The sequence below is a fragment of the Pezoporus flaviventris genome, unplaced genomic scaffold (assembly GCF_033815535.1).
Source record: "Pezoporus flaviventris isolate CSIRO_AGI_PZ_B2104156 unplaced genomic scaffold, CSIRO_AGI_Pfla_v1 ptg000107l, whole genome shotgun sequence".
NCBI lineage: Eukaryota > Metazoa > Chordata > Aves > Psittaciformes > Psittacidae > Pezoporus > Pezoporus flaviventris.
Window position 1 is genome coordinate 1,053,227 of NW_026892655.1, and position 12,704 is coordinate 1,065,930.

At 59.6% G+C, this 12,704-nt stretch overlaps 1 protein-coding gene across 2 annotated transcripts in view; it reads left to right on the plus strand.

The window, feature by feature from the left end:
• Positions 1-12,704, plus strand: part of LOC133281774 (zinc finger protein 385C-like) — a 58,174-nt gene that overhangs the window by 10,993 nt on the left and 34,477 nt on the right. Inside the window, exons 1-2 of one of the 2 annotated variants that reach the window (XM_061477585.1) lie at positions 1,729-1,825; positions 10,157-10,405. In XM_061477585.1, coding sequence (XP_061333569.1) covers positions 1,818-1,825; positions 10,157-10,405 — 257 coding nt within the window. In that variant the 5' untranslated portion in view covers positions 1,729-1,817. Of the gene's footprint in view, positions 1-1,728; positions 1,826-10,156; positions 10,406-12,704 lie in introns of those variants that run through there. The other variant, XM_061477589.1, reaches the window with a different exon arrangement.

Below are 12,704 nucleotides of genomic sequence, written 5' to 3' on the forward strand. Positions count from 1 at the left end.
GCAGAGCGAGGGATGGTTTTGGACCCCACAGCTCCTCCCACAGCTCCAGTTCCATCGTTCCATCCATCCAGCTCCATTGCCTTCCTCAGACGCATCCTCCCCACCTGCCTCAGACCCTGGTTACCAATTGCTCTGCGGGAAGCCTTCCTCCCAAGTTTCTTTCCTAAGCCATGCTAAGCACAGGCTTTGATTTGCTCTCCTGCTCCTTTCTTCCTTTCTCTTCTCTTTCATCCCTCCTGCCCCAAATGAAGAAAGCCTTTTGATCATGCTCGCCTCAGGCTCTGTAACAAGCATCCCTGTTTGTGCTGTGGGGCTGTCAGCGTGATGACAACGCGTCTCCTCCTCGTCTCACAATGAATTATTTCTTCCACTCTTCCTTTGGACCATCTCCGGGACCAATGACCTCTTCCCTTCCAGTATTAGCAGATGGGTTCATCAACCAGTGGAGCATCCTTAAACTCTTAGGTTACACATTGCCCAGCCGGTCGCTGCGGCTCAACCAAGGCTGCAGCAAAGTGTTTGTGCAGGGAATTGTCAGGCTGGCCTGAAAGCAAATCGCTTTGCCAATTTATTCCCTTTCCCGTGTGCGAGCGCGCTGCTCCTAAAGGGATGCTGTCACGTCAAACGTGGAACTGCCAAGCACAGGCATTAAAAAATCATGGCTCGCCCCATTTTCCTGCCTCCCACTCGAAATCCGAAAAACAATAAATTCGGGCTCCTTTTGACTTGTCACCTGCTCTCAGCTGGAGGCGCCTTTCCAAGCTCTTCCCTGCAGCTGGGAGCTTTGGGAACTTCAGCACCACAAGCGCTGCGGATGTGGGGCAGAGCGTGCGGCTCAGGCAGCCCGCCGCCAGGTTTGCATCCCCTGCCCCCGATGTGCAGGGTAGACCTGGCAGCAGCCCCAGTGCCGAAGCACTCAGGGGACCTTTTGCTCCCTCTGAGCCATGCGCTGGTCAGAAAATCCTCCCCGTATTTACCCTTGATCCATCATCACCGTCCTCAAGTCCGAGCCTGCTGCCTGCACTGGTCCTGTCTGCTGTGACTAATGCAGAACATCCTTCTCCAGCCTCTGTTTTTCCAAGCACTTCCACAGGGAAGTTACTGGGAGCAAGTCTGTTGTATTGTGACAAAGTCTCGTTTTTAGGGTGTTTTCATGCTTCAGTAGGGAAGTAGCTCAGGTCAGAGCTGAGCAACCTCGCAGTGATTCGTCACACCTATTGGAGAGACCTGCCTGACAACAGGTTTGATTGGGGCTGGGGAGGGGTGTTTTAGAATCATAGTTCGGGTTGGAAAGGACCTTAAGATCACTCAGTTCCAACCCCCTGCCATGGGCAGGGACACCTCACACTAAATCATACCACCCAAGGCTTCATCCAACCTGGCCTTGAACACTGCCAGGGATGGAGCATTCACAACCTCCCTGGGCAACCCATTCCAGTGCCTCACCACCCTCACAGGAAAGAACTTCCTCCTTAGATCCAATCTAAGCTTCCCCTGTTTAAGTTTTAACCCATTACCCCTTGTCCTGTCACTACAGTCCCTAATGAAGAGTCCCTCCCCAGCATCCCTATAGGCCCCCTAGCATCCCTATAGGCCTCCTCCGCTTTTCCCCTCCCTGCTCCGGGGAGCCTCAGTGTTCACAGCTGTGGGGTAGGAGCCACAGGGCGGCTCCAGCTGGGATCAGTTTGGGAGGGCTATAAGAAGGGGAAGGGCAGAGCTGTAGGGCTTTGGGAGGGGTGTCCTGCTCAGTGTCCCTGTATCCTGCTATCCATCCCCATACAGGGATTCATCTGCCCTCCGCCATCCTGGCCTGTGCGATGCTCTGGTAGGTCCTGATGTGCTGTTTCATCTGGGGGAGTTCAGGCCGGGGGTGAAATTGTTTTGGCTTCTGTGGTGTTTGGTGCAGCTCCCTCTGGAGTTAAAGCTCTTCTGAGTGACAGCAGGGAGAGGCGCTGTCAGGATAGGGGTGTTTTGATCCCGGTGGTTAAAATACCCTCGGCGTATGGTCATGAAGGTTCAGAAGGCAGAAGTAATGCAAAGCGTCCTGCCAGCCTTAACTTCTTAATGAAAACAGCTTTCAGAGCTGTGCTCCATGGTCGGCATTTACTTATTTACTGCCCCCCCCCCCCCCCCCGCTGGGGCTCCGGAGCCTCCTCCAGATTGGGTGTTTGGTGACTTGGATTTTAATAAAGCACTGGGCTTACTTTGATGGACTGACCCAAAGCGCTACACGGATTTAAAGAGCTCCTGTTGCAAATATCTTTATTTGATACCCCTGCAATGGCTGCATTTCAAATGTCACTTGCTTAGCACTATGAAATATTTAATTTGGGCTGTAATACAGTAGCCTGCAAGAGCCCCGGCTTAAATTGGAGGTCTCCTGTGTCAGCCAGCAGCTATCCACAACCATGCTCAAAAGCCCCTTTCTGCCCCAAAAAGCTCCTAATGCAGATGTGGATGTGAGGGGGGTGGATGCTGCGTTCACTGGGGGTCTGTGCTGTGCCCCAGCTCGTCACTGTCCCTTGTCATGGGGTCTGTCCCCCACCTCTGCCCTCGCAGCTCTAAGGGCGTTCAGCCTGGCTCTGCAGTGGGAGCAGCGCTGGCTGCCGCTCTCTGAAGTGGGATGTTTGATGTCAAATGTGGTCCTCTGAGTCCTGCACGTGTGCCAAATCGTCTTCTCCAGGAGCTTGGGTGTGCAGCTTCAGCGAGGGGGCCCGAGGGGCTGCCGGGGCTCAGACCCCTCCCTGTGGCATGATGTGGCTCTTGTATCGTGTTGTCCAAGAGGAAATGGTTGTGGTGAGGGCAGGGGGTGCCTCCAGCAGCGCACGAGGGACAGTGCATACAGGGACCTCAATAGCAAACCCACGTGTGGTGTCACCCCATCCAGGGGTGCCAGGAGGGTTGGGGTCTGCTGGCGTGTCAGAAGTCAGCTTTGTGCCAGAGGAGATGCTGCCATGTTACATGTGGTGCCTGGGTTTGATTCTGGGGTGGGTTTGAAACACCCCCCCCCCCGTTTGTCACGAGCAGGAAGAGGAGCAGCTCAGCCAAAGCTGCATCAGGTTGCGCTGCTCGGGTCTATTTTAAGGGGTGAACGGCACGGCTGGTGGTGTCTGACACCGTCACAGCGCGGGGCACATGCCCCTTCCTCCCCATAGCTCGGCAAAGCCGCCTGGTTTATTCCTTTCCTGCTGTCACACCGCACATCCCCACCTCGGCAGCTCCTCCCTGTGCCCGCGGTGATGCCCAGGGGCAGCTCGGCCCTGGTGCTCTGCCAGCGCTTTGTGCCCTCCGTGAGTTTTGGCATGGTGTGAGGGATTGCTGGGAGCGGGTTTGGTGCCGGGGTGGCTGCACCCAGGGCAGGCACAGCCTTGTCCCGCTGCGGGTTTGCCATGCGTGCCTCTGCCCTGGTTTTTGTGCTGATCCCAAGAAACCTGAAGGATCCTGGGATCCATTGGGAGCAGCAGCCCGTTGGGATGATGAGCGCCTGCCTGTGGTTGCTTTGCTTTGTTCCCTACTGCTGCTGGGAGCCCCTGAGCCCGTTCCGGGCGGGGGACACACACAGGACCTGGCTGTGGCATGTGCCCAGGCCAGCGTGCTCACCACCTCATTTATCACCCTCAAAGGACAGAGCCCATGTGCCCTGCCACCACCACGCTGTGCCTCTCGTTACCCCTGGTTGGGCCCTGCTGAAGCTGATTCATTACCGTGTTGGCGACGTGGCGTTGGAAGCTCCGGGATTGCAGCACCTTGGGATGGGAGCTGCGAGGCTCTTGCCAGGCTTTGCTTCCTGGGGCATTGTTCTCTGCAGCCTTGTTCCCTCCACGGCGTCTCCGTCAGTTCGGGTTTTCGCTGTCCTGGCTGTTTGGGAGCCGGGCTCAGATCTGCTGATTCAGGGGACACGTCCCTGCCGTGTCAGTGATCTCTGATGTGCCAGAGGACCGGCACAGCAGCACTGCTGTGTCTCTGCGATGCTTTCTGCCTGCCCGTGGTGCTGCAGGATGTCCCCATTGCCCTTCAGTGTGGGAGTGGGGCTGAGGGGGATCTCGGAGGGTAAGAGCCAGCCTGGGCATTTGGGGGGCTCAGCCCCATGGTCTGAGGTTGGTCTGAGCCCCCTGAGTGCCCTGTGCCAGGAGCCAGCCTGAGGTCCTGAGCAATGTGGGAGGGCTGGCTCACACTAATCCTTGCTCTGGTTTATGGACTGATCCCAAAATGTGCCTCACTGCCATTAGCGGAGCATATGCTGGGACTGGGGGGACGGGGCAGAAGGGGACTGATTTGATGGCACATCATGAAATGCTGAAAGTGAAACAGGCATGGCCAGGGCCCTCAGTCTGTGGTGTGCCTGTGTCCGCTCGTGCGGGGGACATCAGAGCATCCTGTGATGCTGTGGGGTCCTGCGGGCGCCTTCCATTCCAGCGGCAGAGCATCCCTGTGCTCGCTGCAGCCCGTTTGCATCCCTCCGCCAGTTTCCTTATGGATCCGCGCGGGGAGATGTGCCCACAGGAGCTGCCCCATCCCCTTGTCCATCAGCAGAGCCCGCTCTTGGCTCGGGGGGGCTCCTCCAGCGCTGCCTCCTGCCAGTGGCTCTCGCTCTGTCGGGGCTGCGGGGCTCTGTCGGGGCTGCGGGGCTCTGTCGGCGCTGCCGTGTCCCGGCCGCAGGCTCCTGATGGGGCTGATTTAGTGGCGATCGCCCCGCGCTTGAAGCGCTCCTTGAAACATGAGCCCAGCGTTGGAAGCGCTCCGGGTGTAGGAGCCCCCGGGCGCGCTGAGCCCCGCACACGGGCAGGAGCCGGCTCGGTGGCGGCGAAGGGCAGAGCTCGGCGCTCCCGGTGCCAGGTAAGAGCGTCCCTGCCGTGGCACCGGCCGCTGCCTCTCGTCCTGGAGCCGGACGGGCTGGGGGGGGCTGGAAGCTGCTCTATGCGAGGAGGGACGGTGCTGCCTCCCCCCTCACCGGGCTCCTCTGCGCCCCATGGAGCTCCGTGAGGGCTCGGGAGGGTGGATTGATCCCCGATGCGCACATCCCTGCCTGGCCTCTGTGTGCGGCTGTGATGGGATCACGGAGCTCCTCCGCTCAGGCACTGCCCCAAGCTGGGGAGAGCTCTTGGCTCGTTTGCCCATTCAAGGCTCCCTTCGTGGGGCCGCGCTGCCAGCTCTAACAGCGAGTTTCATTGGGGAGGTTCAGACCATGGCAGGGATGAGGTGCGGGGGTTCCAGGTGCGCTCGGGCAAGGGGCTGTGGCGTTTACTGGCTTCCCTGCGGCTCCTTGCAAATGAGCGCGTTGCTCGAGGGGTTTGAGGGAGTTTTGTGGCAGCTGCTGGTGACTTTCATACTAAATCTTCTCCTTCCGTGGCTTTTATTTCCCACTGCACTCCAGCAGAGCTGAGGAAAGCGGATTCAGCTGTGGGATCATGTGAACCCCCATCAGATTTCCTGGGTTTAGGTTTCTTGCTTAGCAAGCTCCTCTGAACTTCAGGTTCAGGTTGTAGCTTCCCTGATTCCACAGTGACGAATGGGACAGGTCTTCAGGTCAGCAGTTTTGATGCCAGTTCAGCTGTGGGGAAGGTGGTTTTACCCGCGTGGAGGTTGTGGTCCTGCGTGTTGGATCTTTGTGTTCAGGCCCCATAAAAGACCCTCGGGATGGGGTATGGGTCAGTGGCAGCAGCGGGAGGGACCCGAGAGGGTGGTACTGGGAGAACACCCACAGGCATAGCTCAGGCTGCATCAGCACGGACACCTCTGGCTGGGCTGTGTTTAACCACGCTCCCTGCACCCAGGGGGGCCTCACTGCGTCCATCCTCAGGTTATCTGGAGCGTCAGAATTGAGGCAAAGAACCCAATGGCCATCGAACCCCCTCACTCTTGGTTTTGTAACTTGGAACCCTGCTGTCCTGGTGACTTAGCTCATGCTTTTGCTGTCTGCTTTTCTGGGTGTAATCTATTTCCTGAGCTAAAAAGCAGCTCTTTGGAGATTTAGGGGGGCCCAGCATGGAGGGAGGGTGGCTGTGAGAGCTCTGCCACATGTCCTGAGCTCCAGCTCCCCCTCTGCATGCTGAGGGTGCATAAATGTGTCAGCAGGCTGCAGATGGCTGCTGGCATCGCCTGCGCTAATCCCCTTGCTCCTCCTGGCCGGTCTGAGGCTGCTGTTGCCCTCAAGCTCCTGGCAGAGCCACCCAGCACAAGTGGCCAACTGTGGCACGGACACCTTTTGGGTCACTGTGATGTGACCCTGCCTTGCTGTAGGACTGAGGGATGCTGAGTGTGGTGATGTGGGCACAGAGCTGCTCTGCAGTGCCTGCATCCTGTGCGAGAAGCCAAAGAATCATGGAATGGGTTGGAAGGGACCTTAAAGCTCCTCCAGCTCCAACCCCTGCCATGGGCAGGGACCCCTTCCACTGGAGCAGCTTGCTCCAAGCCCCTGTGTCCAACCTGGCCTTGAACACTGCCAGGGATGGGGCAGCTGCAGCTTCTCTGGGCACCCTGTGCCAGCGCCTCAGCACCCTCACAGGGAAGAGCTTCTGCCTAAGAGCTCATCTCAGTCTCCCCTCTGGCAGGTTCAAGCCATTCCCCTTGGCCTGTCCCTACATCCCTTGTCCCAAGCCCCTCTCCAGCTTTCCTGCAGCCCCTTCAGGCCCTGGAGCTGCTCTCAGGTCTCCCCTTCAGGAGCCTTCTCTTCTCCAGGCTGCCCCAGCCCAGCTCTCTCAGCCTGGCTCCAGAGCAGAGCTGCTCCAGCCCTCGCAGCATCCCCATGGCCTCCTCTGCACTTCAGTAGAGCTTGGTTTGTGTTTAGGAGCTGAAGCACAGGATGTCCCTCAGTGACGTGGTTTAGTGGCAGTCCTGGGATAAAGGTTGAACTTGATGATCTTCAAGGTCTTTTCCAACCAGATTGATTCTAGGATTCTATGCTGGGAGTGACAGGGACGAGGGGACGGCAATCCCACAATCCAGTTCTTATTCCAAGTGTTCACAATAAAAGCAGTGAGAATGAGCAGGGGAATGGCCCTTGGACATGGAGATGGGAGCGCTGCAGCCCTGGGGCTGGGCTGCGTGTGTCTGCAGGGTGTGTGGGGCTAGGGGCTGCTCTGGGTGCTGGTGGGCAGCGTGCCCTGGCCGCGCTGCGGTGGGAGCTGGGTGCTTTGACGCAGCGCTCCCCGATGCTGTGACACCGAAGCTGCTGTGACACCGAAGCTGCTGTGACCTTCTTTCATTTCAGAGAGATCTGGACATCTGTCACGAGCTTTTCACACCCAGCAGGAGCCTTTCGCCCCTTTAGGCTGGCGGCAGGGCCGGAACAGCCTCTGAGCAAAGGGCAGCAAACAGTGCAGGTGGATGGGCACCATGGGGCTACTGGGGCTGAGGGGCCAGGGGAAAGCTGGGCGAGGGGCAGCTCAGCCCACTGACCCCAGTGGAAGGCCCTTGGGAAGACCCCCAAAGCACAAGGTTGTTCCATGGGGAAGGTAAATGCTTGGCTTCATCAGCGCTGGGGTGGAGCTGGGCTGTGGTGACCCTGTGCTTTGTGCTGGCTTTGACTCGGAGCACTTGAGTCCCCTTGGGAGGGTCGATGTGGGGTCACTTACCCTTCAGAGGGGCACAGTGAAGGGTAACAGCCCCCCAAAAGATCCTCGCTGCTTTGAAAAGGCCAAACCTGCCCCACAGGAGGTGTCAGTCAGGGAGCCATGTGCTGCCACACGTGCTGTGACCAGTCCAGCCCCATCCATGTGCCTGACACCTGAGAAGCAGAACAGGAGCAGCAGAAACCAAGTGAATGAGAAGAGCGTGCCGTCAGGACAGGCCTTTGAAACGCTGCAACGGGAGCTGCGGCCGACCCAAAGCGGCAGCAGTTCCTCTTCATGGAATGGGGGAGACTTTTGGGATGCTTTGTCCACATAATGTTCCAATTTTAGCTCTGCATCCCGGGATGCGATTGCATTATAAATACCCGGGGAGGGGGAGGATGCCAAGGGCAGCCGGGGACCTGCCTCCGCTGGCGTGTCCCCACCAGCGCTCCCCATGTCCTGCTGCGTCCCCAGGCTCTGTTTCACATTCCCGGTGCTCATCGCCTCCCAGATCTGCTTTCCAGCTGCTCTGCTAATGGTTATTCTGGTAAAGGCCCCCTCTGGGGTCCCGCGGGGCTCCTGCCCATTGAGTGCCATCAGGCATCGATCGCTGTGAGTTTTGGGGAAGGACCACAGTGATGTGATGCGTTGGATGGGGCGTTTCTGCCCCGCTCATTGCTCCCTGTGAGGGATGGCTCCAGCCTGCCTCTGTGCCAGCCCGGAGTGTGCTGAGTCCGGGAAGGCTCATCTCAACAGCATCAGCTGGGCTTTGGAATTAAAATGTAGAGGGGAAATTGAGCGTTTCAGGGCTTTTAATCGCTTGTTCCCAGCACAAAGGATGTGCATTTCCTTCTTTCATTCAAAAGTGAAGCTGGAGCTTCAGAAAGAGCCCTGAGGGTAGCGGGTACCAGAGGGCTTCATGCAGACTCCAGGCTCCCAAATCCTTCTGCCGAAAAGCAAATTTACTTATTTTTAATGGAAAACTCCTTTTAGTTTCGCTGCTTTGTATTTTATCCGGTGAGGCACGAGTTTAGGGGGGTCGTTGTTAACATTTTAGGCTAATCGTGATTTAGAATGGAAGGGACTCCTGGGGGCTGGTTGTGGGTCCTGCTCCCTCCCCACATGCGAGCGCCCTCCTTGGGCAAGAATGATGTGAGTCCCTTCAGGAGATGGGGCAAGCGCTGCTGTGGGGTGGTCGGACCCCAGGGTGAGCTGGGGGCCCCTCCATCGCTGCAGGTCCCGGCTTCTGCCTCCGTCTCAATTAACAGCGCATGGAAAAACCTTCCCGTGCGTTTTGCTAAATATAACTACGGAGGAGCCGCTCGTTGTCACCTCCGGGGGCTGGGATGAGCGAGGAGGCTCCAGAGCCTCGGAGCGCACCGATACCGCCGCGCTCGGGGTAGGGAAGGGAAGGGAAGGGAAGACCCGCAGCCCCCCGAGCCGCTCTCCCCGCGCCGTGGTCCCGGTGCTCGGAGCGGGGCCGCCCCGGTGGCCGCGGGACCCACGCGTGGGAACGGGCGCGGAACGTCTGCGCCCCCGCGGGGCCGCGGCCGGGGCTGCAGCGGCCGGGACCGGGTGCGGGTCCTGGGCTGAGCCCGGTGGCTTTCGGCCCACCGAGAGCTCCGCTCTGCAGCAGGATGGGTGCTGGGTGCGCTGAGCCCCTCCGCAGGGCGCCTGTGGGAGCCGGGGTTGCTTCCTGGGGGGCTCAGGTTGTGATGGGTCGTAGCCGAGGCTGCTGGGTGAGGTGTCCGGGGTGATGCTGCGGTTGCGCTCCAGGCTGCCCGTTGCATGACCAGAGCCTCTGGTCCGGTCCCTAACGGCCGAGCAGGGCCTGCACATCCTTCCGGAGGATGCCAGGGACAACTCTGGGGCCTGTCTGGCCACCCCCAGCCACCCCAATGCCCCACTCCTGGCCCCTCGGGGTGTCTGGGCGCCGCGTGCCTCTGTGTGTGTGTAAGCAGCAGCTGCCAGCTCCAAGGTGGTAACTGGATCACAGCCCTCGGGTGACCTTCGCGCCTCTTCGAGGCTCTTCTGGATGTCCCAGTGGCTCCTGGTGCGAGCTCGGGCAGCAGGGACAGGGTGGCTGCAAGGCAAGGGCCGCAGGAGGGGTGTCCCTGACTGACCCCAGCCCCTCTGTGGGGACGGGTGTCCCTGTGAGGGTCTGAGGCTGCAGAGCCCCACATTCAGGACAGGGACCCACCTAACACAGGGGAAGTTGCTTGCACCCATGGTGGGGATGGGCTGTGGGGGACAGAACAGCACTCGAGTCCCTCCCATTGAGTTTCTTGCCAGCAGAGGTGGTTGCCATCCCAGCTCTGTCTTGGGCCAACCTACGGTGATGTCCAGGAGCGAACAGAAAGACTTTGACACGAGGAGTGTCCTCTGGTGCTAGAAACGTGGAAGAAATGAGTTATTCCTTGCTCCAGCACCGACCTCCTGGGAATGCTGCTGCTCATGTCGTCTGGCTTAATGCAACCCATTGCAGTGATGCAGATGCTCAGGGAGGTCCCCCCCAGCTCAAGCAGCCCGGGCACCCCGCAGCCCGTGCTGGCCGCAGTTGCCATCCCTCTGTGCTCACGGTGGGTCTGTCCTTCCTCCCGCAGGCATGAAGCGACCCCTGAGCCCCTCGCACAGCCCCGAGAGCGGGGTGCGGGCGCTGGAGGCGGGGAGCTGCCCCCCGGGCCAGCCCGAGCAGCGCATGAAGCGGGAGAAGAAGCACCAATCGTTCACGCTGTGCGAGGTCTGCAACATCCAGCTCAACTCGGCCGCGCAGGCGCAGATCCACTACAACGGCAAATCCCACCAGAAGCGCCTCAAGCAGCTCAACAAGGGCAAGATGCCGGCAGCACAAGGTAGGAGGAACCCAGCCTTGAGGTTGAGGTTGCCCCAAAGGCTGCCCTTGCTCTGGGCTGCATTCGTGGGATGCTCGGGAATGCTGCGTTGTGCCCTCGGCATCTGTCTCTTGTTGGTCTGCCTGAACGACGGGGGCTTGCCCACCCCACTGCTGGTCTTTGAGTGGTTTTAGGGCTTGGAAGCCCGTGGATAAACACGTGGGGTCCCATCCATGTGCAAGGGCGGCTGCTGGTACTCGGTGTCTTTGTGAGCATCTTGGGTTTCCATAGGTGACTTGTGCAGCAGGGATGAGCGCATCCGTGTGGAGTTGCCGTTGGATTGTGGGTTTCTGGCTCCCTGCTTTCTGGGTACCACCCTGACCCACCCCTGCAGCCTCTTGCCATGTGGGTCTCCTGTAACTATGCCGAGTTTGGCCGTTGTTGTTTCAATGACAGGATGCTTTAAGGCCCGTGGATGCTGTGAGTCGGGGCAGTTTCCGTTCCTGGTGGTGGAGTTGCTGTCCATTGCCTCATTACTATGAAGCACCCCATTGTGCTATGGCCGGAGGGGAGCAGCCCAGGCTCATCCCCCCAGGAGGGTGCTGCTGGCTGCGGGTCTGGGTGCAGCCCCCTTGGAGCAGCACTGTGTGGCAGCTTGGCGGCTGCCCTCCTTCCCTTCCAGACTAATTACAAGTTGGATTAAGGAGCTGCAGCCTCTGAAGCACTTTGTAGCTAATTGGTGCCTTTATCTGGTGTGAGGATGCTGAGAAGTTGAGGGGCTGTGGAAAGGGCAGGAATGTGCTGGGATGCTGTAAATTGGGGTGTTGGGAGCTGGCCCCTGCACCCCACTGCCCTTCCCACGAGGAGCTGCTCTGCTGAAGAGCAGAAAGGGGTTGGAGCCCTTGGTTTCACCAGGAAATGTTTGTTTAACAGCACTTGCTGGCTTGTTTGCAGCCCTTCGATGTGTTTGCAAACCGCCAAGCAGCAGCGGCTCGCAGGGTGGTGGAACCCGCTGTATCCTGGGTCCTACCCTGGTTAACAGGGTGGGTGGTCACAGCACCCTGCCCCACGCACACGCTGATGCTCCCTGGTACCGTGGTGGCCGTGCTTGGTGCTGGTGCCGTCGTGTCTGCGCTCCCTGGTGGCTTCGGGACCCAAGCTCCCCTCCAGCACCTTCCATCCTGCTGGGCACTGAACTTCCCCGAAGGCAGGACCTGGCTCCCGGCTGGGGCAGGAGATGCTCGGCCCCAGCAGACCCCGAGGGTGCGAGCTGGACCCTGTGGCTGGTGCCAGAGCCCTGCCTGCGCTGCCCTGGCCTTGGCAGAGCCCGGGGGATCAGCCTGCTCCCGCTGCAGACTGGGCAAGCTGGAGCCGCATTCCGAGCATGGCAGTGGTCAGCTGCCTGCCAAATCCTGCCCTCGTCGGTGGCGGCTTCGACTGAGCAAGGCTTGGGATATGCAAAGGAGCTGGGCTTGTTCATCATCGCTCCCTGACAGGTGGAAATACTGCCTGCTATTTTAATGGGAACAGGGCTCATAAATTCCAGCCTGCAGCTTCCAGATCCCCCCTCTGGACCCGGCGATGGCTCTGTCCAGGGATGCGCTCGCGACCAAGCCAAAGGATCTCAGAGCCTGCAGGCGTGCTCCGTGTGTTGCTGCATTGCCCTGGCCTCTGCCAGCACTTGGGGCTCTGGCAGCCTCCCGCACGCTTTGCTTCTGTGTTCAAGGTGAAGTTTGGCTTCTGCTCGTGCAGGGCTGGGATTTGCTTATGTAGGGAAATAGCAGGCGGTGCCTGCTCCCCGCGGCGGTGGGGACACGGTGCTGGTTGCTGCTCTCACCGCAGCCTCTGCTGCTGCCTGGAACTGAGCTTCTCCCGGTGCTTTTGGTTATAAAAGTGTCGTTTCCAGCGCTGTCACGAGCCACCTTTCCCTGAGGTGTGAGCAGGAGGCTGGGAACTTGGCCATGGATCATACACCGGGGCTGGGAACTGCCTGATGTGGTGTCTGCCGCTGGCACTGTGGGTGCTCCGTGCCACTCAGCCCCGTGTTGCCTGTGCTGGGAGAGGGGCTGAACCCCCCCTCCCCAAGTCCAACCACCCACTGATGCCCTTCCAGCCTTGCCAAGAGAGCAAAGGACAAGCACTGGGAAAGCTCTGGGTCTGTGCTCCGGGGCTGCAGCGTGATGGCAGAGGTGGTGGGTGCTTGGTGCTGGGGGGCCCTGCTCCATCACGCTCCTCTTGGAGCCCTTTGCTGGCCAAGCCAGCACCTTTGGGTGCTGAGCAAGTGAACCTGCCCTCAGCCATGGGTGCAGTCACCCCTTGT